This window comes from Numenius arquata, chromosome 5 (genome assembly GCF_964106895.1).
Source record: "Numenius arquata chromosome 5, bNumArq3.hap1.1, whole genome shotgun sequence".
Classification (NCBI taxonomy): Eukaryota; Metazoa; Chordata; class Aves; order Charadriiformes; family Scolopacidae; genus Numenius; species Numenius arquata.
Window position 1 is genome coordinate 35,971,341 of NC_133580.1, and position 24,127 is coordinate 35,995,467.

The window sequence follows — 24,127 nt, forward strand, 5'->3', positions numbered from 1 at the left end:
TTCAGGTTAATTTAGTTATGTAGGAACCTACATATGTGATCAAGGCTGGCAAGAAGGACAAAGCTTCTGTTCAGGAGAAACTTAGACCACAGCACTTTCTAGGCTGACTTGAAGCACTTTCAGTGTAAATAACTACAAAAATAACTGACATAGGGCCCAACAATTTCTTCTGTTAGATGCACAATATTCAGGCACTACATTTATGCAAGAGAAACAAAATGTATTTATTTAAGAAGAGAGATAGTGAGGGACCTAATCTGTTTCTACTTTACTAAAGAACCAATCTCACATCACTTCTTAAACAGGAGTCCAGTGGGTTAAAAGGTATGCTGAGATTTTAAATGAACCTCAAGTTATTTTTGCGGGTTTTCTTTCCCGCTCTACATAATTGTTTACAACGTCTCCTCAGACTACTGACTGTAGAAAATTGGCAGTTATAAAAAAAAAACCCACCTGTTTAAAGGAAATATTTATTAGGAGCAAAGTCTTCATATTACCTCTTTCCACACTGCTTGGATGATAAAGAAAGAGTCTGGAATGATGCCCTCGTTTTGGAAAAATAGCAAAGCTTGTATGGACTAAGCCTCACTACAGAAGAGTACCTTCTGAAGAATTTTTTTTTCTTGAAATATTAACATTAATTTAAGTAAGCATACTGTGTTTTTATAGTAACTCTGATTTTCTTTGCAATATAAACAAAAATTTCGTGGCATCTTCAAATCATTTTCTTTCATATCCATGCCTAGAAAACACATGAAATTAAACAGCTAGATGGCACCCCCAAATTTTTTTTAGGAAAAATAATCATTACTCATTGAATAACGTGACCTTTTGTTCCTCTAAACTATGCTGCAATTAATACCACAATTCAGAAGAAATTAGTCCATACATAAGCTATCTGTAACTATACATTTCCTCAGCCAGACTATGCAGTTTACTCTTCTACCATATGCGTTAACAATACTGTTAACAATACTCACTCATAGTTTTAGTCACTACATAACTAAATTTAAGGCAAATGGCAGCAACTGAATAACTATAAAAATTCAGTCTCACAGGGATCACTATATGAACCAAGCCCAAGCTCCTAGGACCCAGGTCATTTATGAATGAGCTTAAATCTGAAGTGTATGATCCCACTGACTTCAGTGGAGATATTTATGTGCCTTAGGCTAAATATATGCTTAATGCCCCACTGAGACACTTTCACAGCAAATTCTTGAAGCAGTGAACTATTCTTGTTTCCCAAAGGAAAGATGTCTTTTTTTCTAAGTACTCTTTGATACACTAGCAATGTATTTCCCACAAACTAGCAAACATGCATGTATGCTAAATGAGTAAGGACATAGAAGAGATCTGAATCTACAATGTACTTAAAAAGAAGAAATCAAAGGGTAAATGTAAAACATGCTGAATCACCCCTGATACAGATAGGAATTTGAATAGAACAGTAAATGCAGTGACCTAAATCCTGATGAGATATCAAAATTTCAAATATATTTTTGCAGCAATAAATATAGGGACAATTCATCCCCAAACATAATTAGAAAGTAGGCTGATCTCCAAGGAGTTCTACCGACTCCAGAATGCTAACCTATAATTTATAAATACAACCATAATTATTAAATAATTATGATGATTCGATTCTACAACATAAGAAACAAAATAGTCTAGTGGGAGACAGCATTCTCCATTATTATATCAGTAAAAATCTGGCAAACTTAACTAACATCTCAGTTGTGCAGACTTTTAAGCTTGGACATAAGGAAGACACACCATTTTGACCTACAGCTTCAAAATGTACTGTTACCTGAAATCAAGAACTAACTGAAGGTTGAAAAGATACAGGCTGTCTGCATCATAGCTCAATATAAGACTTGAACAAGGATGTAAAGCAGAAAGAAGCCCATCAAAGTACATTTCTTTAATAGAAAGCAAACACAACTAGGTCAAGAGAAGACTAAACATGAACTAGTAAGGTGGTTTTTTTGGGTTTCTTTTGCATGACATCTCTAAAATGAGCTGAATCTGCAAAAGTAGTAACTGATTTTATAGGTTGGAGTTGTGGAGTTGCAATCGTAATAAATCCAAATGTCATCTAAGATAACAAAGACTCCTGCATATTCCAGGACAGAACAGAAAGCTTGTTAGGAAAGAAAAGACAAAAGACATGCTAAATGTGATGGAGGGGAGGGGAGGGAAGGACACTACACAAAACAACCTCACTTGTATTTAAGAAGAAAGTTACAGAAGTGTCTTCTTTTACTTACAGTTACAAAATCTGAGAAATACAAATTCTCACACTGGAAGAAAACAGAGCCTTTTCTGCAATTTCCCCTGGACTTGCTGCATTCCCTTTGCCGCCCTTCTAGCACTTGTCACTGAGCTGATTCAATGGCTCATTATTCCGGTGTGCCTGGAGAAGGAATCCTCAGGAGCTTTTCTTGCAGGTTAGATAAGCATGCAGGCTATTGTGAGACTAGATACACCATGTAACACACCTCTCCATCACTTCTTACCTGTACTCTGTGTTTGCTGTGGAGAACAAGGAGATCAGCGTACACAGCAAGCATACTTGTATTACAGAGAGCTCCTGCTTATGACCTCTGCAGCCTGAAGAATGCACTCCTGGATTTCATTCAACTGTTGATTTCCTTTCAGAATTGAGAGACAGAAAAATACTTCTGCTGGTCTCTGAAATCTGGGAGAGTTTGTCAAATTCTCTTAAGCTGCTTGCTGTATATCATTCTATATCAAATCTAAAGCAACTTCATTCCAAACTATGTTATTTTTCCCAGAAGCAAAAGGTTAGATTTTCCGACTCCATTTTTCCCCCTCTTACCTCTATTCATTTTCTATCTCCCCCTTCTAATTACCTCCTGTGATAACCCAGGGACAAAGGATCACGGTACAAGATTCCACAAAAACTCAGTACAAGGCAATGCCTTTTGCCTGCTGGACCTCCTTCCACAGCCAAAACCATCCCTTTTGGATGCACAGTGATACAGTCACCAGTAAACCAACACAGCTCTGCGTAGCCCATCTGTGAATGCACACGTGCTGTATTTTGAAACTGAGGGGCTTTGATTGAAAATCCTCAGAACCAGGAGCTATTTGCATTTAATCCTATATACACTGACAATAAGATGGTTAAGCAAAGTATCTGTGTCATTCTAGCCTAAAAATCATAATTTACAAGTACGTCATGTCAGTAACGTCACATTAAGAAGCATAAAGAATATCTTCTTCTGAACTCCCAATTCTGCAAAAATCTCCAAACATAGTCAAACAAACAAATTAAATATTGAGTAGAGAAGAAACAATGAAATTGAACCTTAGAAATAAGAGTTGTTCCATGTTTTATTCATAGAGAAAATGTATTAGAAATATGGAAGCTTGTCAAAACTATTTTCTGTGAAATTAACAGTTTTGGGAAAAAGCACAAAAATAATATTACAACATAGCTGTACTTCCATTTTATCTACTGCCTACCTGCTTTTCAACCTCTAAATAAGTGTATTTTTAGAGTAAATTGCTTTTTTATAAAGAAAAACTTCTGCAAGAGAAAAATTGGTCAAGTCAGGAAGATCTTCAACAGGTTAATCATGTTGCCTGGGCTTTTGACAGTCAGCAAAATCATAATCATTATAGTAAAGAGAAGTTTATTACCAACAATTTTTTTTTCCATAAGTTTCTCAGGCCCTAGGGCTTCTCTGGTTTCCTTAACCTTTGCAAAGATACCACTTTAATCCTTTTTTCTTTCCTAAAACAATATGTGAACTGTGTTTGCAGGGCTGGAAGTATTGAGAGGGAAAAGAAAATGAGCATGTTATTCATTCTGCAACTGAACTTTGCTGCCACTTGTCCGTTTGCAGCTTCAACCAGCAGCAAAAAAGGGCTTACATCCCAGAGACACACAGACAGGCACAGGACACCGACGTGGCCGGACACACAGACTGCCACAGACAAGGCACTGCCTGCAACAGCACCAATGTACAGGATTTGCGTAAAATGCTTGCACAGACAGCCAAGGTCCTCTTCTCCTCCTGGGCTGGTGAAGACTGAAGGTTGCTAGTGAAGGCACACACCTCCCCGCTCTCTGGATTCACACACACATTGGTGGATCCACCAGGTACCAGCACAGTAATACTGATGTTATCCCTGGGAGGTGCAATGAAGAAATACACTGTTTTTTGCAGAAGCTACCAGAGTGGTGGCAACCAGGTGCTTGGACAAACTCTCAATTTAAAGCTGTTCCCTACACTAAAGATCCCATGGAACAATTTTGAAATCAGGCATGTGAGAAGGGAATGGCTGGGCATTATTCACTTTGGGTCATATTGAACAATCCTAAAATAAGTTTAAATTAACAAAGAGTAAAACCAGAAAATATCTTCAAGCTCACCTTTCAGAGTTTATCTGAAATTGGTCCTTTGGCAAAGAGAGTTCTATGATTTTCTCCTTAAAACATATTAAAGAAAACTAGCTAAGTTATACAGTCCAAAAGGACAGACTTCTGGGGGTCTCCAAGAGGCCAAAACATTCTCAGGAAGCCCATGCACCCCTGACCTACATCCAAAGCTTTTGCTACCTATTGACCCCCTTCCCAAAGCTGAAATTAGGCTGCAATAAATGTCAGAGCTTACTTACCTGCATGGCATTTATTTTTTTAATTCCTTCCCCCTCAAGGGAAGTTGCAGGTAAAAACAGACATAAAAATGGGCAAAATAAAAAAAATATTGAGTATTTGACAGAATCCTCACAGGGACAAAGAGGAGACAATAGGTTCTCTCATCCCAAGAGACTCAGGTACAAGACATATAACAATAAAGTCAATTAATTTTTTCAAACACTGCAGTAGATATGACCCAATCTTTCAGTAATGACGGTTGCTAGGGACAATTTTGGAAAGCCACTAGAAGTAATTTATTTTTGAGCCCAGCCTTTAGTTGATGAGTATGATAGGCCCTTGCAGTATTATTTTTCTCCTATTATAGAGAAACTTGTGTTTTGCTTTGGCATTTTTTCAGCAGAAGGAAAGACAGAAATAACAGGAGTAGTAACAGCAGCAGTAACAGACACACCAGCAACAGAAATGGTAGCGTCTGCTCCACTTCCTGGAATGATGTATGAAGAGGCACAAAATATAACCTAATTGGCCTCTAAAGACTGTAATGACTCCAGATATTAATGTTTCTCTATCCCAATGGTATCTTGAGTAGCTCTCAAATTTAATGCCAAATCCCGGTGACTACGGGAGTACCGCTTTCTACACACTACAAGGAAATTAAGTGCCTAGCCTACGGTAACACTGGAAATCTGCATCAAAGAACCCGGCTCAACCCAGGAGACCTAAACTCAAGTTTTAACTACCAGACTACCCTTCCCCTTCTTTACCTAAGAAGGTAGCTACAAGGATCCCAGAGATAAACACTTCAAAATGTCAAAAGCCATCACTAACGCACACTTCCTAGACACACTCAGTTTCAGGCTGACCTTGAAGAATCATTGCAGAAGTTGTATGGGAGGTGCAGATGTTTTTATATAAACTGAGTTATGGCTGTTCTGCAGAATACTTTTGAGCTCGTAATTGTTCCTCTTAGCCCCTAAATCTCTTGGTTGTACGTACGGAAAACTGAGAAGCAGCAGAATGCGCCTCCTAAGTTCTCATCACATTTCCATTTTGGCACGACAGCCGATCCAGATCTTTGTAAACTCACAAAGCAGGAGAGAAAAGCAGCACTTGGCGCTCTACTTAAACTTCACCATCTAAAAAGGCAGAATTGCTTTAAATAGGACAGCATGCTTTGATTTATCATAATGTTTATTATTGCATTTATTTTCTGCCTGAAGATATTATTAAAGAATATATTTCATCTCAATGTATGTATAAAATCAAAGGAATGAAGAAAGGCAGTATGCCTAAATTAATTACTGTCCTGGTTCTTTCAGTAAATGATGGCTGAGCATACCAATATGAATAAGGATTTGTAGTAAATGTCACACTATAATTATGAAAGAGCAGGAAATCAAGATACAGACTCTGATTCTAATTGCTCCATGATAACCATACAAACGCATCTCACTCAAAGTATTCTTTCATGACCCTGGAGTTCAGGACTGTGCTCTTTTGCCCTTCTTGTCCATTTATGAAGGGAAAGACCTCTTGGCATCTAAATTATAGCTGTGATGTTCTGTAATGCTGATTTTCTAACTGTTCCTAACTGAATAGGATTTACAAGTAGATATCATTAATAACTTTTTTATCAGCCAGAAAGGAACCTAACATACCCACCATTTGAACATACCAGTCCTTCACCCCACTTCACATAAAAAAGAGCTAAAAATACTAATTTGCTCAGGAAACTGAGTATTTTCCTTGATCCACTGAGAACACACAGCACAGGCCAATTATCTATAATATCTCAGACACATTTTAAACATGTTGTGAGGGAAACACAGCTAGAAGCTAGTCTTACATGCCTCCTGCGGCTTATCAACTAGGCTCGTTCGCAACTCAACTTTTCAGGTAAAATATACTAAAGGAGTTTTAGGATAAAGTTAAATTGATAGCGGTTTGGGGCTTTTTTCCCCTCAATTAAAATTGGAATAAGATTACACCATTCACTTACATAAATAACAGAACAGAGACAGAACTCTCGGTACTTTTCCAGAATACGGACTGGAGTGCTCCAGGATGCTGGAGGACTAAACTTTTATTAGCCTGTGATTTCTATTTAGTTTCATTCCAATTTAATACTAACTTCTTCTCTAGTCATTATTTCTTCTTCTCCTTACTTTCAGTAGCTTAAGCTTCAAGACTCCTAATAACATGCCTAGCCACAAGCGTGCAATGGTTATTTTTGACTAACACAAATACGCTCTTTTCATTTGACAACGATAACTCTTATTTCACTGCATAGCCCACAAAAATCCCTTTCCTCCATGCTCAGTGCTCTTTCAGAGGCTGAAGATCACAGTTAGAAGAGTTTAGAAGACAACAAGTTTTATTTCATTTCCCTGGACACCTTAAGTTACTCCATTACTGTGTCAGATTTATTAAACGATGCTTCAGGGAAAAATGTCTAGCTTAGTAGAATAGGTCATTCTGAAAATATAAATATCCCTCTGTTTCTAACTTTTCTAGCTAAAGAGAAACTAGTTCCACATGACTCTCTGCTCCATTCTTCAAAGCCAAGCTGGAAGTCAGGTGTACGCGTGAAATCAGACTGGGCACAGTTCTGGCTCGTGCTGGTCTCCCTTCACAATAAGAAGTTTCACGGAGGACTAGCAGGCATTTATTCAGGGAGTCTTTTTCCCTTGTGAACTTAAAAGCTATCAAGAAATTCCCCTTTTAATTGTCATTAGGATATATATAGCAATGCAATTAATGAAGTCATACATCAGTTTTTGTCACGTTCATTATTACTACTGCTTACTTTTATTGTCTTATTTATTGTCTAAACCCTATAGTGACAATACAAGATGCTACTGATCTAAATAATCTATGAACCTCCTTTTTGGCAGACACACAGAGGTTTGTGTTACTTTACTTTCGCAATCTTTATTTTGCTCAAAGCTTGTAAATATAAACTGAAATGTTATTACACATTTCAAGCAGAAATTTGAAGGGATGCTGCCCTAGTTTAACCGGATCTGTAATGATACATCTCTAAAGGTGGCATTTGGGAATGATGAAGCTTTCAAAAGAACCTAAGGAGTTGAGTACCCAGTGCCAATTAAAAAACAAAATATGTCATTGTTTTTCAACACAGAAACATAATTTGCTGCCAACGATACATTCATGAGTAAAGCAATACATTCAAATGACTTCACTATCTCTTCTCTGGTTCTAGCACTGGTCTGACAATAACACATAGTTAGGATTCTCTATTTTAAAGGCAAATTAAAACCACTGAAAAATCTGCTTTCCTTGCACTGACAAACATGAATGGATTACATGGGCACTTTGTCAGACTCTTGGAGACAACTTCTGCTTGGGAGCAGGAGATCTGCTTTGCTAGAAATCTCAGGAAAAACATCCAGCAAGTGGTATTTGCCCTTTTTGAGTTTCTGTGCCAGTCCCACTGTCTTTCAAAATGAGATACCATCTACCCAGGCAACAGCAGTGCTAGTGCCAGAGCTCGCTGCCCACCCACTCCTCCATAGGAACTGATGCTGACTCCAGGCTTCTGACAAGAGTCACCCTTCGGCTAGCTGAGGACTGGCCCCAGACCCAAAGGCACCCAGCAAGGCCCCTGCTCAGAGCACCCGAACAGCTAACGCTGTTTCAATGAACCCCAGCTGATCCACCAGAGCTGATGAGCTGGCATTTGGTCTTTTGCTGCCCAAACAAGTAGTATAATTTATTAATATGGCATATTTTTCTATTCCATTATTACATTTAGAATATTTTCACATTTCAAAAGTAAGCAAATTTATTTCTGTTTTACAGTTTGTAAATACCTGTGTTAATGACCCACACCACCAGCACTGAATTTTTCTGTACTTTTTCTTTAATAGCATCTGTGTTTGTCCCACTCCTGGTCAAAAAAAAAACCACAACACCAAACCCCAATAAAAACACCAAAGAGGTTTCAGTTCAGGTCAGCACTCCTACCCCCCATTACAAAATTAATAAAAATAATTAGTACATTTAATTAATAGGCACAGGAGGAGCTCCAAAGCCACCACAGAATTTTCACACAGCGTGTTCATCACATTCAAAATAACTCAGCAACTACCTAATTAATATCACTGGGTCATTAGACCAATACTTCAGTTTGGCTGGGTACTGATAGCAACTGATCTGCAGGCTATCTGAATTTAAAAGAAATACAATAAAAATTCATTACTTTTACTTTCTACAAAACAAGTGTACTGCATTTTTCTTGGTGAGGCTGCTCATATCTAATGTAATTATGTTACTAAAAGATCATAATCTGACATAATGGCTGTAATCTGGCATTTAAAGAAGTATGTTTAAGGCGTGTGTTCATCTCAAAAGCCAAAGCGCTATTTTCTACCTTGCCCTCAGAAGTCTGCAAAACCCATACTGTATTCTATCAATATTTTTTTTTAAATGAAAAAACAAGTATTTTGTTGTGATAGCGTACCCTAGCCCAACACACTATGTTTTGGATCTCACTAACACGCCCTAAATAAAAGCTACCTAATACAAACACATGGCAAAGCTTTGTTTCCACAGTTTTCAGCCACTTCACTAGGATGTGCCTCTTGCTGCTCACTGATGACAGTACTAAGCAGACATCTTACCACAGCATTACTTTTTAAACATAAAGAGTATCTATTTAATAATTCTATTTTATTAGGTATACATGAGCAAGTGCTAGATAGTAAAAGTAACTTCACATGCTCATTCCTTTGGGTTGTATTAACACAAGGCTCCAGCAAGAACAGGCCCTTCTTTCTCAACACCCACTAATAAAAGAAAATATATATAGGGCATATAAGAGCCATTACCACCATGTCAAAAGTGATTTTATCAAGTCACATATACTCTCTTTCATTTGTAAACTTTGAGCAAGTACCAAAGCATGCATTGCCACATACATAGAATTAAACAGACACTTATAAAGCTTCTATCAGAGATGGTCTTAGGTTAAGTTTGAACAAAATGTGCTCTCTGAAAGTATTTTTAAGAGTTAAACAGTATTTAGATGGATGCACTTTCATATTTCCACTTTTAATTCATTTTTTTCCAGCTAATAAGACAAATTATTTCATTTCTGAAACATGCTAGGTGAAATAACTATGCTTTACATGTACATTGGATCACTGCTTTACAGATGAGGCTGAGATATTAAATCCAAAACGGCTAAAGCTCCGGCCGAAGATAAATCTCTTCTAAAAATTACAGTGAGCTGCATTATTCAAAACTATTCAGCAAGCATTCAAGCAACAACATGATGGATGCAGCAGGCCAGTCTGGGTACACAGCTAATCAATATCACACTCATGAATAGCCACAGCGTAGTGTACAGCCTGATGTGGAGAGGACACACACATGTGCTTAATATTTGGTACCGTGAGCAGTCAGTCCCACTGACTTCAGCTGGACCCCTCACTACAAATCCCAGCTACAGACATAGGTCTTTGCAGAAAGATGCAGGGTTCCCGCTTTTATGACACCTATGGCAAATAAGAAATTACAAAAGACGTCAGATAGCTATGCCTTTGTGAACTTTTAGCAAAGGCTACTATTTACTGCAGTCATGATTTAATGACAGCACTAACCATACAAAACCAAATATTTGGTTTTTCAATAGGCTATGACGCAACACAAGCACACCACTCACCCGTATTAATGTGCATTACTTGAATGAATTCCCCACTGCTTATAACACTGAATATAAAGGTCTTCCTTATATATCTGAGTAATCAATACTTGGAATCAAATAAGATGTGTTTCACCGGGGAAGAAGAAAATGAATGAGGTTAAATTAATGCTGCCACTTTCTATAAACCGCCAATGGTTTCCCGCTACAGAAACCACTAACTTCATTATTTTACAAAGGAAATCAACGCTGTAGCATACTTTAAAAGTCTAATTTACTTAGAGTAATAAAAAGGCACCCTCAAGGCCCATCATGCATGTCATATTATGCTTAGTTTTAAATATTTCAGCTTAAAAACAGTATGCAAAAATCTCAGCGAATCAAGTTGATTAATATTCTGCATTTGTATGCAGTAGTGCTCTCCACTCACCAAGTACTATATACATATTATTTTATTAAATTTCAAAACAATGGTGTTAGGTGGGATAATAAAATGCCTCTGTCCTACATTCTTTATCTTGGTAATACAGCCTTTAAAACAGAAGCAAAAGTAGTAAATTAACGCAGTAAACTCACGGAGAGAAGGTCAGAAATGAGGGAACTGCAGACTTCTAAAGGCATAAGACTAGCAGGGCACAGAAATCCACAGTCAAAGTAGGAGCATTTATATGAGGTTTGCAGGTGTCTCTTTATCTTCCATTGTGTGGTTAGAAAAAAAGTTAGGGATATTCTTTAAATATCTAGTACTCATCAGAGTTCACAGTTTCTTTTTGCAGGAACCCTGTTTCATGAGGGTGCTGCTGAAGGGCAACTAGCACCATTAGGGAAAAGCTGAGAGCACAGAGCAAGAACAGAAGTGAAAAAAGAGTTGGAGTAATAAATTTTAAAAAACCCACAAACAACGAAAGAGGTAACAGATCTTGTCTCTTCCTCTTTTCTAGCTCAGTATTTTAATTAATACAGAGTTCCACTTTCTGGAACAATGTCTCCGTGCCTGCCAAATTGGCTCCTAGCTCCTCTTTTAAAACTGACTCCTTAATACCCATTTCTCCCAGAAATCCTTCCAAGAGTGTCTTATTTTCAATTCATAAATGGTCCTTAAAATTATGGTAGATCAATGCAATACAATTATTTTGTTAAATTATTATTATATTGTCAGCTTCAGTAGAAAGTCAAAAAGACATATCCTCACCCTAACAAATACTATTGTTTTCAACCACCGCAGATAAAAGCAGAAGCTATTATAAACCTGGCCTTAACAAGAGTCTCTAAAAATCTTCAGCTCCTAAAGGCAGTTAAGAGACTTTCTCAATTAGCCATTAACCAACCTATCAACTGTATTTATTAACTGTGGCGCTACAATTCAGGTTTTCTATGTTTCAATCTTGCAGCTTGCTGCATACAGCCTCCTGACTAAGGAATAGTTTGTACTATTCAAGTCAAAGATGTGATGTTAGCTCTTGTAGTCACGTAATTTGTTATTTTAGAGATTTTTGTAGGGTCTTGAAGAATGAGAACTTGCCTGATTCATTAGCTCTCTCTCCATAACAACTGAAGAACGAACTAAATTCTTTTCCAATTACACCTCTTCATATTTCAACGTATTTATTAAAACTCTAAATGGAGATTCTCTTGGAACATTTCCCCCTATAGTAATTCCCCACAGAATTCCTTATAAAGAGCCAAAGTGAGGCACAAGTGAATTGTAATATGGCTCTAGGACTGATGGTCGTGACCAAATAAATGCTGTAATTAGCATCAGTATGTAGAGCATCATAGAATCATAGAATGGTTAGAGTTAGAAGGGACCTTAAAGATCATCAAGTTCCAACAGGATTTTTATTCCACTACAAATAGTCACAGTAGTGTTAATAACTTTGACTTCCAGAAAAGAATAATTTTAAAGGTTCCATGCAAAAAGCAGCATTTCATGTCATATTTTTATACTCATAAATACCTTCATTTTGATAATACATGTGTTTCTAGATCTGTTAACTCCCATTTGACTTCAGTAGGATACATGTGTGAATGTCAGATATATGGAACCCTTACAAGTATTAGAGAAACATAAGGAACTTGTTAGTAAGTTAAACAAATATTGCTACAAAACTGCTTAAATATGTACAGCTGACATAATGCAGGGCTGAATCCTATATACAATGGACAGCATGTACCAACAGGGAAGAGTAGGCTCATAAATCTGTATGTCTGCGGATGTCTTGAATGATTTTTGGTGAAGCAGGATAGGCAAACTATCAAGCCCATCATCTTAAAGAAGCCTTTACAAAGAATCCAATAAATCGGCTACTGGCAAATACTATGGAAAATCATATACTCTGGTTTTCAGGCTGGTCACATACTGAAACAATTAAATAACCCCTTGGTTTTATTCAAATTCAATTAGAATAACATATTCTACCATAACAATACTGGCTCATCCTCAGTGTGCAATCTGTTGTCTTCTTGTTTATGAAGGGGGCAAAGATTAAAGATCTTATAAAAAACATATATTGTACCCCAATTACCTGCAATAGCTGATAGGTGAATGCCCAGAAATACAATCACTTCCAATATAATGAGCTTACGAAAGTTTAAGGCTCTGCATTAAACTAGTTGTATATCTTGAACTTGATTCACTTCTCTATTCTGGTGCTTATGAAAAAAAAATTGCATCAATAAGATTTGATAATGTATTTTAATTGAAGAAGTTTAGAAGAATTCTATTTGGATATGAATGGAGAGGTCTGTTGGAGAAAATAAACAAGCCCAAAAGTGAAAACAGATAATGGATTGATTTGGAATTACTAGAAAGAATTTTGGCTGAAAAGTCTTAAGTCCTGGAAGTGGGCAACAGTGTAACACAGCAATCAGAAAAGCAACTTGTCAAAAACGTTTAGATGTTAGTATCTAACTCTAGGGTTGGATGTACCTCAGTGGTATGTAAATGCTAAAAGACTCTGAAAAATCAAGCCTCATCTCAATATCTTAACATGAATTGAGATGACAACTTACAAACAACCACACCTAACCATTTTGTGCCAGATGCTAACCTAGTATAAAAATAACAGCTTTATTTGGTGAAATTGGGTCAACTTATACTGCGGCTCTATCCTTCCAACTCTTTCTTCCAACTGAATGACTTAAAACCAACAGTGACAACTATATAAATTCTAATTTTTTTTGCAGCTAAATTCAAAGAGCAAATATTAATAAGATAAACACCTTTGTTTTTAAAGTGTGTGTACACTGCAACATGTGTCTCTACATTACTGCTCAGAATAGAAATGGTCACCATTCTTCAAAGGGCAATGTAGATCTTTCTTTTTTTAAAAAGCATCTAATTTGGTCTGGATAATGAGCCAAGAGTAGAAAGATTATGTGTCACATCCCATCTCCATCTTAATTACTTTTCCATGAAGTATAATGTCATTTAGGCATTATGATCTTAACTGTTCCAGAAGCTGCTACAAATCCTTATAATAATATACTGGACATAAATCTTCCATCGCTGTTAATTCAGTGCTTTATAAATATAAAAGAGGAGGAGAACACAGGTGAGGCAAAGTGCAACATGTTAAGGAAATTTATTTTTGGAAAATGGCTTTGCCAGTTAATTTGTTTCCATCAGATGCAATAAGTGAACAAATCTAAACACTATTTCTAATAAAATGTAATGTTTGTTTTTGAAGCTTTTTTGTGCCACATTTCCTCACCCATGAGTTGACCTCCTGTAACCAGTTAATAGCATTATTCAGTAGTGGTTAGAAAGGACCTTTTCTGTGCAGTTAATTTGTTGCATCCCAGCTACCAGTAATTTAGGAAACTATGGTCACCCACATATCGCTGCTACAACCCTCCACACTCTCTGGCTACTTTGCTTTCTACCAAATAAAATTGAGCAGATGTTTTGTTCTATAAGTAGATATGCAAACACATTTAAAAAGCACAAGGCAATGATTAAATAAAATTATCATAGAGATAATTCAGATATATTCACAAAATTATGATACACAATTTGAAACAGGAGCACAATTCAAGCAGTTTATCTGTAAACCTTGCTAAATTTGCAGCAAAAGAGGGACCAGAACTGAAGACAGCACCCACCGACAGGCACACATCTCATAAACCCCACTTCCACACAAGTCTGCATGAATGTGCCCTAGAGGTACCTACATGGGTGGATGGAGAAAGAGGGCCTAGAAAACAGCAAGTAAAAGAGGGTGAGAGTTACTGCAGCTTAAAAGCATGTCACTGCCATAACAGAGTGTCACAACTAAGAGCTCTACCTGTGACCTCACGTATGTTTTAAGTCTCTCCAAACCCTGTAGAGGTAGCAGGACTTTTCCTGTCCACTGACAAGGCCCTACACTGTCCCACGTCACAGCCAAAGGAAATGCAGGATTCCCCACTGCAGGTGCCACAACTTACCAAGACCTTGTGTAATCCTCATAAAAATCATTCTTAAAATACTGCAAGCTGAGCTTGATTATCACTATTAATCAAGGCAGTGCAACAGCGCCTTAGCCAACCATGAGAGAAAGGACTAAATTACACTCATGTCCCAAATCAAACCTTCTTTACTTTAAGCATACTATTCTGGCACACATAGAATGGTATCAGAGTTATATCAGCAACGGTCATTTTAGTAACTGCCTAGTAGACAGTAGTCATTTTAAGTACCTAGAGAACCAAATGGGTCTGCCCTTAGTGCTGGAATTCTTCTCTAGCTGTAAAATTCGCTTCCATTTCATAACTGACCATCCAAATCCAGTGTAAAAAGCATCTTTCTGTTAAATGGCAAATGCATTCAGAAAAGCTACAAAACACATACTGCTCTTCCTGTTCCAAGAAAATGACTTTTTTATTTCCAAGTAATTGTACTGAATACATTAACTTTATATTTCTATAATAATAATACCTTGCTGAAGATATTCAGTATTTATCTGACTTACCAGAATGATGGTGATGTTGTTCTTCTAGGAATTCCAAGTCAAGCATTAGGTCATCTTCATCCAACTCACAGGAACCCAAGTTATTCAAAACATCCTAATATATATTTTAAAAAAAAAGAAAAAAAAAAAACAGCAGCATTTAGACAGATGTGTTAACCAAACTGTTCTGCACAAAATAATGAGAAATTAGATCTGGGAAATAAGTTTATGTAGGAGCTACAGAAAATCAGAAATTTTTTCTACTAACATTGCACCAGCGAGAAACTGTATGAAACAACAGTCCAAGTAGAAAAATAATTGGTCACCATTCTTTGTTTTTACAGAATCACAATTATTTAACAAAAAAAACCCAGAAATATAAGTAATACCATGTATATAACTCTATTATTTTTTTTTTTTACTATGCAATGGTGGCTTTGTGTCTTTCCAAGTTTAATCATAACTTTTTATGAAGCATAAAAATGTTATTTTTAGCAGAACATAGAAGTATCAGTACTTGTTTTTCATTAAATTTTTGAATTCCACACACTGCCTGCCCTTACCAATATCCTCCGAAGAGAGATTTACTGTTCTATTTATCTAAGGTATAAAGAGACACAAATTTAGGATAAACAGGAAATTCAGGCACGAATGATCAACTCATGAATTTTTAAAAGTATTAAGGTGGGTGGTAAAGGCTTACATGGACAGAGACGAAAGCCTGACTGTGAAGTGTAGCTGCTTAGGTCTCCACTCCCTTTTTGTGATTCATTTTGTTTGTCAAGTTTTAACTGCAGACAGATAAGGAAGGTTTATAGAATGCATCCTCTGGAAAGTCAAAAAGAGGTGGGGGGCTACAATCAGAAGAGACCAAAATAGTAGCTTTTTGCACAACATTTTTCCCTACAGGATTAGCTTCTCAGAAGATAAAATGACTAGTTATGTGTCAGGTAGACATCTTTACTCTGTAAACTCTTGAGTACAGCAATGTCATTATTCAGGCTTCGTTTAGGGTCACGAAATGGTGTTCAGGTCAGCCTTTCCGAAGCCCTGCCTGGATAAACAGTTCCTGCAGCCAGACACAGGAATGACAACCAGTCTGGGAAGAGCCGACGGCATGGCTGAAGGAAGCCTCTCCTCTCTGCCATCCAGGGAGAATCAGCAGCAGGGAAAAGGCAACCCACACCAGGACAGTTCACTTCTTTCTTGTTCCCCATTCCTACGCTCACCACGGGCTACTTTGGAAAGCGATGAGGCAACTGTTTTCTCTAGCCCCTACCAACCTCAAGTTCCTATATTCACTGTATTAAAAGAGATATTAATTCTGCACTTTCTTCCCATGAATATTTTATTCTATGGACAAGTAATTTTTATTAGTGTGATATGAAAAAAGGACAGTGATTTAAACTAAGGGGAATAGCTAGTATCACAGTATCACATACTGTAAGGTAGAGGCTGTGCTGCATTTCTTTTGACCTGATCATTATTTTCTCCACAGCCACCAGCGTCTAATCAAAGATAATTCATGTATTCTCTAGCTGGCTTTTTTTTTTTTTTAAATCTACAAGTGATATTGCAACAGGCTTAATTCTTCAGTCCATTCACAGGCAAAAAAAGTCAGTAGATGCTCCATGAGATGCTGGCACCCCAATACATCTCACATGCTCCCAACACAAATGTAACACAGATAACATGGGAATTCAGTGCAGAAGAGGCCCGGTGGTTGTCCCAAAGTATCAAGCTGTATGTGAGATCTCTGTATAGCAATGTGCTGTATAGGAAGCAGAGAAACGTAACAGCAGTATACATTAAAGTAGCAAAAGCCCTCCCTGACACCAGTTTCAACCATATTTATGTTCCTTCTAATTTTTTGAAGTATTTTCCCCTCGTAATAGATTCCCATTCTTATTCACCCTCAAAACTTACACTTATTCAATCCTTTTGAGCAATTATTTCTTCAAATTCTGTTTTCTACTCTATCACAAACAACATGCAGGCGACATAAGGACTTTTTCTTGCATTCTTTCCCTGACTTACCATCAGCACAAGAAAACATCTTCTAAGATACAGAACCCACTGCTAATGCTGTTACTATAGTTACAGATGCCAAGCACAGAAAGTGACAATTGTCAAGTGCAGAGACCTCGACACAAGCAGCGAGCAGCATTGTACAGAAGGAAAATATACATCACATGAACATTGCAGTGACATCAAACACACATCTTATTCCCTTTACCTTAAAGAGCTGTTGACAAGCCTTCATCACAGTGACTCTTTCCCTCATGCTGACAAAATGTAGACATTCAATAATCAAATTATTTATTACTGTACAGTACAAACGCATAAAGATAAAACATGAAAATGCAATACATAGATGCGTTATATCAGGCTACTGTACCTGATACTTACGTAGACACAAACCTTTCTAGACTGAATTTACATTAACACATAACGAACTAGTTTACTAAAAAAAAATTTAAAGAAAAAGTATTCTATATTAAGCGGAAGTGGGAGAATACACATTGTTCAGTGTTACAGATAGCCTAAAACTTAAATAACTTTTGAATCACCATTGGAGCTAGTGAAACACTGAAGACTGAAAATCCCATTTAGGACTTATGTGTATCCTTTAGTACCTAAACATCTTTCAAAAGCAAGACACTTCTAAAATTTGTTCTCTGTTCTTTGCATAAGTTCCAAGAGCACTGACTGACAAGACTGAAGTATCTTCAGTCCAATGCTTAATACCAGCTGTATTTCAGAAGGTAAATAAATGATTATAGCAAATTAAGAGCAGACGAACATAAGAAAATGTCTAAACAAAAGAAGAGTTTGGGATTTTTTTCTCCATTTTTAAATTTAGACGCTATTCTGCACTCGAGCTTGATCAAATGGTATGTTAAACTACTCAGAGAATGTACAACATACCTTTTTTATATAGTGTTTTACCAATTTAAGAAAAGTATTTTGGTGACAAGGTCCAGAAGAACAATCCCCACAATTTCTAAGCAACAGCTAAAAGATTTTCATGCCGGTACAGGCAAAAGGTAGAAAGGTTGAAGTACTCAGTTTTCTAAATTGAAGAAACTCCACCAGGTAAGATGGACCAAAAGGAAAAAGTTGGTATACAACTGTCCCCTTGTATATTATTGCCATTCAGGAAGGTCTTCATTTCCAGTAACCTTCAGAGCAGAGGTAAACCATGCTCTGTCTATCCTCTGTCCTGCAACATGATGTGCACCCTGCTCCTCACAGCAACATCTCTGCTCATCCACCTGGGGTGAGGGCTCCCTGCTGCCTTCCCAACGCAGCTGCGACCCCCTCGCCTTCCCTTTCGTACAGCCTTTTAACTGCACCAACAGCTGTAGGCAAGCTACAGCGACAAAGAAAAGCTCCCCCAGGTTTATTATTCTTTAAAGTACCTCCAACAGGGAAACAGTCTCTCTCTTTCCCCAGGAGTTCACTTGTTTTTATAAAGGGACAAATCACAGAGCTGGGAACAAACAAATTAAAGCAGCTATTGTCCATTATGGTGAGAATGAGAACTTGGCAGATAGAGCTGCTCTTCCTGCCAGGGGTGTCAATGATGTCAGTCCAGCTGCTTGCTTGCTCTCATCGCCCACCTCCGCAGGTGATACAAAACAGAAACAAACTCATGAATGCATAAAAGCACACCCAAGAAGAGCACGTTAGGTTCCCAGGGCTGTCCTAACCGAATAGTATTTTCTAAAAACATATAATTAGAAAAATATAACAAGATAAAAGGGCTCCTAGAATGACCTGTCTAATGCCACAGAACAGCTCAGCGGTACCACTGTGAGTGCAAGCCCATGTCATTCGCCCCTTCGCCTCCTCCCCAGGATCCATTACTCCTTTGTGGCTATGACAATTAGCAACAATTGTAATTTCTTTTTAAGTTTAATATATCTTGACCCTTTCCACATTCTCCCCCTCACCACTGCTATGTTCTTTGAAGAATAATGCAATTATTTTTTAAAAAAATACAATAGAGACAGAGATCCAGCCCTAAAAAGAATTCAAAGTGAATAGTTTCAAGGCTTTGCTACAAAAAGAAAAATAAACTAATCCTTCTGTCAAGGTCCCAAGGAAACATTTGTTGTTTATTTATGGTGGCATACCTTTTATTTATTCCAGGGGGCAAGTCATTTCGTTAAGGCAGAAGCTCTGCAGCAACAACCTCTTTATTGACTCTGTAATAGCCCCTTAGAAACATTAAGACATACTTCCTACTGCTGGTGTCTGCTTCCCGCTTCCTCTCTACCACCATTTTGCCTTTATAATAGACCCAAAATTAACATGACGGTGCTTTTTTCTTACAGCTGATCTGGAAGTTGGTCATAATCTGTGAGAAGAACATTGTGAACAGACTTACTTAGTCGATCACTTGCCCACGTGTCTCAGTTTATCCTAGTCATGATATGCTGCAGCCCTAACTTACCTATCTTTCACCTTTGACTTTGGTGAACTGTTATTTAAACAAGTTTCTATTTAAACAATAGTTTAACAGTGATATTCTATTTAAATGTTACTAATTCAGAATAAAAAGCAGTAATTTGTACATCAGTTCAGGCCCCTTTTAATAACTGATAATGGCTGTAGCAGAACAGCATGTTAACCCAAGAATATTTCAAGTTATCAGCAACTTTTCAGTAACAATTTTCATATTTAAAATTCTTTCAGCAAAAACAAGAGGTATAAACTGTTGTTCTCCATCCAACAGCTACATACCTTACTCAAAGCCCATTGAACTCAATGGTACTCAATTTAGTAGTGACTGGCCCCGGATGTTCTTAATGTTCTTAAGAAATATGACCTAAGAATCATTTTGTTATCAAAAGATACACAGTGATTTGCATGGATATAGTTCAGAAACAGTGAAACGTTATAGGGATGTATTAGACATGCAGCTCCTCCCAGCCAGACTGTGTGTATCTGTATAGTAAGTTTACTCAGGGTTGCTGAAGGCTTCTTCCTTCCTACCTCAGTTCCCTCCCTATCTCTGTCTTTCTCTCTTCCCAGCTTCCCTTCCTATAATCGCTTAAAGGAAATTTAATGCATTATACATGAATTTTCAGTCCTTTTCCAGAATAGTCCAGTATTTCATTATTTTTAGCCCTGATCCAGCTCAGAGTCTATGACATTTAAAATGAATTTGAAAGCTGAAATAAATAAGAACAGCTTTAGTAGTAAATACATACAAAGTGCCCAACATAACAGGTCTCAAATCTACTATTAGGCTTAATCAAACAACAAAAAGCAAATTACATTTCTTTATGAAGTCCTCTTTACTATGTGGGGTTTTTTTTAATTATTATTCCAAATAACCAACTCACACGCATAAATAACTAGTGAAATTACTGCTTATGAAATTATAGTATACTCATCTAAAAACTGACTACTCTGGTATTCAAAAATGACAATAAAACATACATATGAATAAACAAATACACTAAAGCATATTATTTTGCTAAGCAATGCAATTCAGTTCCAAAATGGACCTAGCAAAATCATACCAATTGCACAATATATATAAACAAAGCAGAGTAAATGGATGTAGAACTGAATATTTACAACTAATATGCAAAACCATGAAGAATAATTGGGTTTTGGTGATAAATCTGCCCATTTGAAATGGCCAGCAATCGATGGCGCTAATCAAAAGGTCCATTTATTGATGCTTTCACACATTTTTGTTCTAGACTTCTTGCTCCCAATACTATTGATATAATAAAGTTTCAGCAAGGTCCTAAAGGCAGCAGACACACATTCTCTGTCATTACCAGCATCTTTGGAGAGTTGTATATATTATTTTGTAATTTTATTCTAATTAACATGCAGTCCCTAGTCAATACAGTGTTCAATGGCTTGTGTTTCTTTTTCATTTTCTATGCTGGTACCTTGAGGGAGATTCAGCCCTGACAAATTTTGTTTTCGCTAGCAAGGGGATGCAGATTCTTTTCTGACCAGTGCTTTTGTGTATCCACGCACAGGTTGCCACTGGGATCTGGCATTTTCCAGTGTTTTTCAATGTTCTTTTACACAGGCAACAGATTTCCATTTCATTACAGTACAGTGATATTGCAACAAAATCATAACTATTGCTTGGAGATTGTTCAAGACCTTTGAGAACTTTAGGCCCAGTAAGCAACATAATGAAGATACAAGACTGAAGCACTGACACGTTGCAATTACTCGGTTCGTAAGCACTTGTCAGACGCATATATAACCAAAGATAGTATTCACAGAAGTCACTGAAAGTTAACTCAGATTATATGTACATTGATATAGCCATACTATCATGAACTTGAGCATACTGACTACATTTTAATGTTTAGTGCATTTTTTGATGCATTAAAGCTTGCACCTGTGCTTAGCAAAAACATTATTTTTCCTGGAAAGCATTTGGTCACTGCGCTTCCCCTGGTGCATGCCTGTAGAAAATACTCACCGCTGCGGGAATTCAAACTGAGCAGATGAGCTTTAGTCACAGACATCCCTCTTTGAAACACCATTCTTCACCATCACCTAAATTGTATACAGATGCATTTCTCCTCAAGAATCTGTAATCCCACTTCACTGCCACTTTAGACTATATGAGGAAAGCCCTAAAATCCAGGGGAATACTTTTTTAAAGCTTTTTTCCCTTGACAATAGCCTATATCTCATTTGCATAAGTGATTATGCAGGGATCATTGGATTTTCAAAGATTTTTAGAACTACAATAACAAAATTTTAAAAGCTCACTTTTCAAAAAAAAATGCTTTGGGTTCTGTTTTGTTTTCCTTTCTCCCCATGTTGGCTTCTAGAAATCTTTCTGATCATCTTCATCTGTGTTATTGTTCTTAATTATTTTCTGAATACAAATTTTCAAATCTTACTGGGCTGTTTTTGTTCAAAATATTAGGATTTAGTGTTCATGCCTCCCCACTGAAATGATGGCACTAAATGTGGTTTATACAATTCCTCTCAGAGAAAAACAGCCCAATATTTCATGTATAATAGTATCTCAGTATTTAGTATTATAGATTACTTTTTTTCTTCACTGTAGAAATATATGGGGGGGGGTGGTATTTGAGATCAATGCTTTTGTAAGCACACTCAGAAAACACACTCTAGAGAGAATAATTTTATTCATTTGTAAAGACATATGTATGACAATTCACCTGTATCTACTCAGGGTAACTGCATATCTGATGCTGGAAAAGATAAGAATTAAATACTTATTTCAAGTCTGAAATGATTTCTAGAGATTGCCAAATGATAGTACTTCATCAAAACTGCATTCAGCAAAGAAACATGACATACAATCAGCATAAGAATGAAAACTGAGATATACTCAAGCAAAAAGAAAGACCTTGAGCTATTTAAAGTAATGTTAACTCCTAGAACCATTCCTGAATAATTCATGGACATAATGAAATATTTCCCCTTCTGCACTCTCCCACACACTTCAAAGGGAAAATGAAAGTACGTGAAACCAAGAAAAGAGAAAAACCTTTAAAAAAACCAAACCCTGCCAACAGCCTAAAAATCTCTGTATCAAATGCAAAGCTTATGGATGCCTTTCATACAGCAAGAGCAACTTAAGTGTTCTTTTCTTCCTGAATAGCACCACCCAAAAAGCATATTATTTCCTACTTGAATAAACTAGAGAATTTAGAAAGGAAAAAATAAATCTTGTAACATTTGGAAAGAACATTTTCTGTAGCTAATGTGTAGAAATCCATTTATATTACAAATTAATGTGCCCTTAAAACCCAAAGACAGAAAATTATCAGTGGAGGGAACTGTCTAACTACAGAGCTCAGATCCACCACACTATTCTTCAAAATATTTTTTGCACGCACGCTTTCAGCTGTGTAAGGGAAGTACAGTATTTTCCATCCCATTCTTGTTTCTGCCCTTTCGATTCTACCTGTGCATTAAATCAATGTCTGCAATGATGCTCCTTTTGCCTGAGTGATTATAACTAATGGACTCTCCTAACATGTCTCAGTTTGCACTCACCCGCATGGGGTTCATTCTGCCCCAATGTGTAGTACAACACAAAGCCCAAGCACTGCCAGTGGCAAGAACAGGACCTGACCGTCCCGCTGTCTGACTGCGGCATTAGTCAGGATCAGACAAAAGAGGGAGGCGGCACGTACCTTCAGAAGTCCATGGGCAAAAGCATTCAAGCAAGTAACTTGGTGATGTAAAGCACCAGCATTCACTCTCCCCACATTAATCAGGTTCCCTTTCATTAGGACAGCAGGCATAGGGATGATATGGTCAGGTACTTTGACACCCAGTGGTCCCTAGCTCACCTCCCACCACAAACGTACAAGGGCTTCTCTTCCTACATAGCAGCTGTAGATGCTGCCAGCTGGTCTTGGCTACCTTCACTGCTCTTGGGTCATCCGAATGCTACAGCGCTGGTGAGGATAATGTGCAGCTGAAAGCCACGGGTTGGTGACCCTACTGCAGCATTGCTGATAGTTTGATAGTGTAACCTGCCTCTAAGAGTGCACCCGTGAATACCAATGGATTCACCTTTGCACATGCAACCAAGGACACACTTACTATTTGCTTGCCTTGAACTCAGACATACACACACTAAAATGGAGAGGCAACAGCTGGTGTACTTTTTTTTGGTAACACGGCAATGCCACTTAATACCATAGTTGGTAACAACATACAAGTATTTTATAATGCTGCTGAGCACAGGTTTATAAATGACACGCAACTCCAAAGACTGAAACAGATAATGGTTGCAGCACAGTTGCACAAACCATGTACAGGAGAACATGCAAGCAAAAAAAACATGGCAAGATGACAACAAAGGAGGTATAACAGGAAAGGTGTGTGACAGAATCAGAACTAGTCCTGGTCACAAAA

The 24,127-nt window shown here is 37.3% G+C and overlaps 1 protein-coding gene across 2 annotated transcripts in view; it reads right to left on the bottom strand.

The window, feature by feature from the left end:
- Positions 1–24,127, bottom strand: part of CCSER1 (coiled-coil serine rich protein 1) — a 628,555-nt gene that overhangs the window by 555,064 nt on the left and 49,364 nt on the right. For both annotated transcript variants that reach the window (XM_074148037.1, XM_074148036.1), the window contains exon 3: positions 15,251–15,344. In XM_074148037.1, the coding sequence (XP_074004138.1) occupies positions 15,251–15,344 (94 nt within the window). The remainder of the gene's footprint in view (positions 1–15,250; positions 15,345–24,127) is intronic.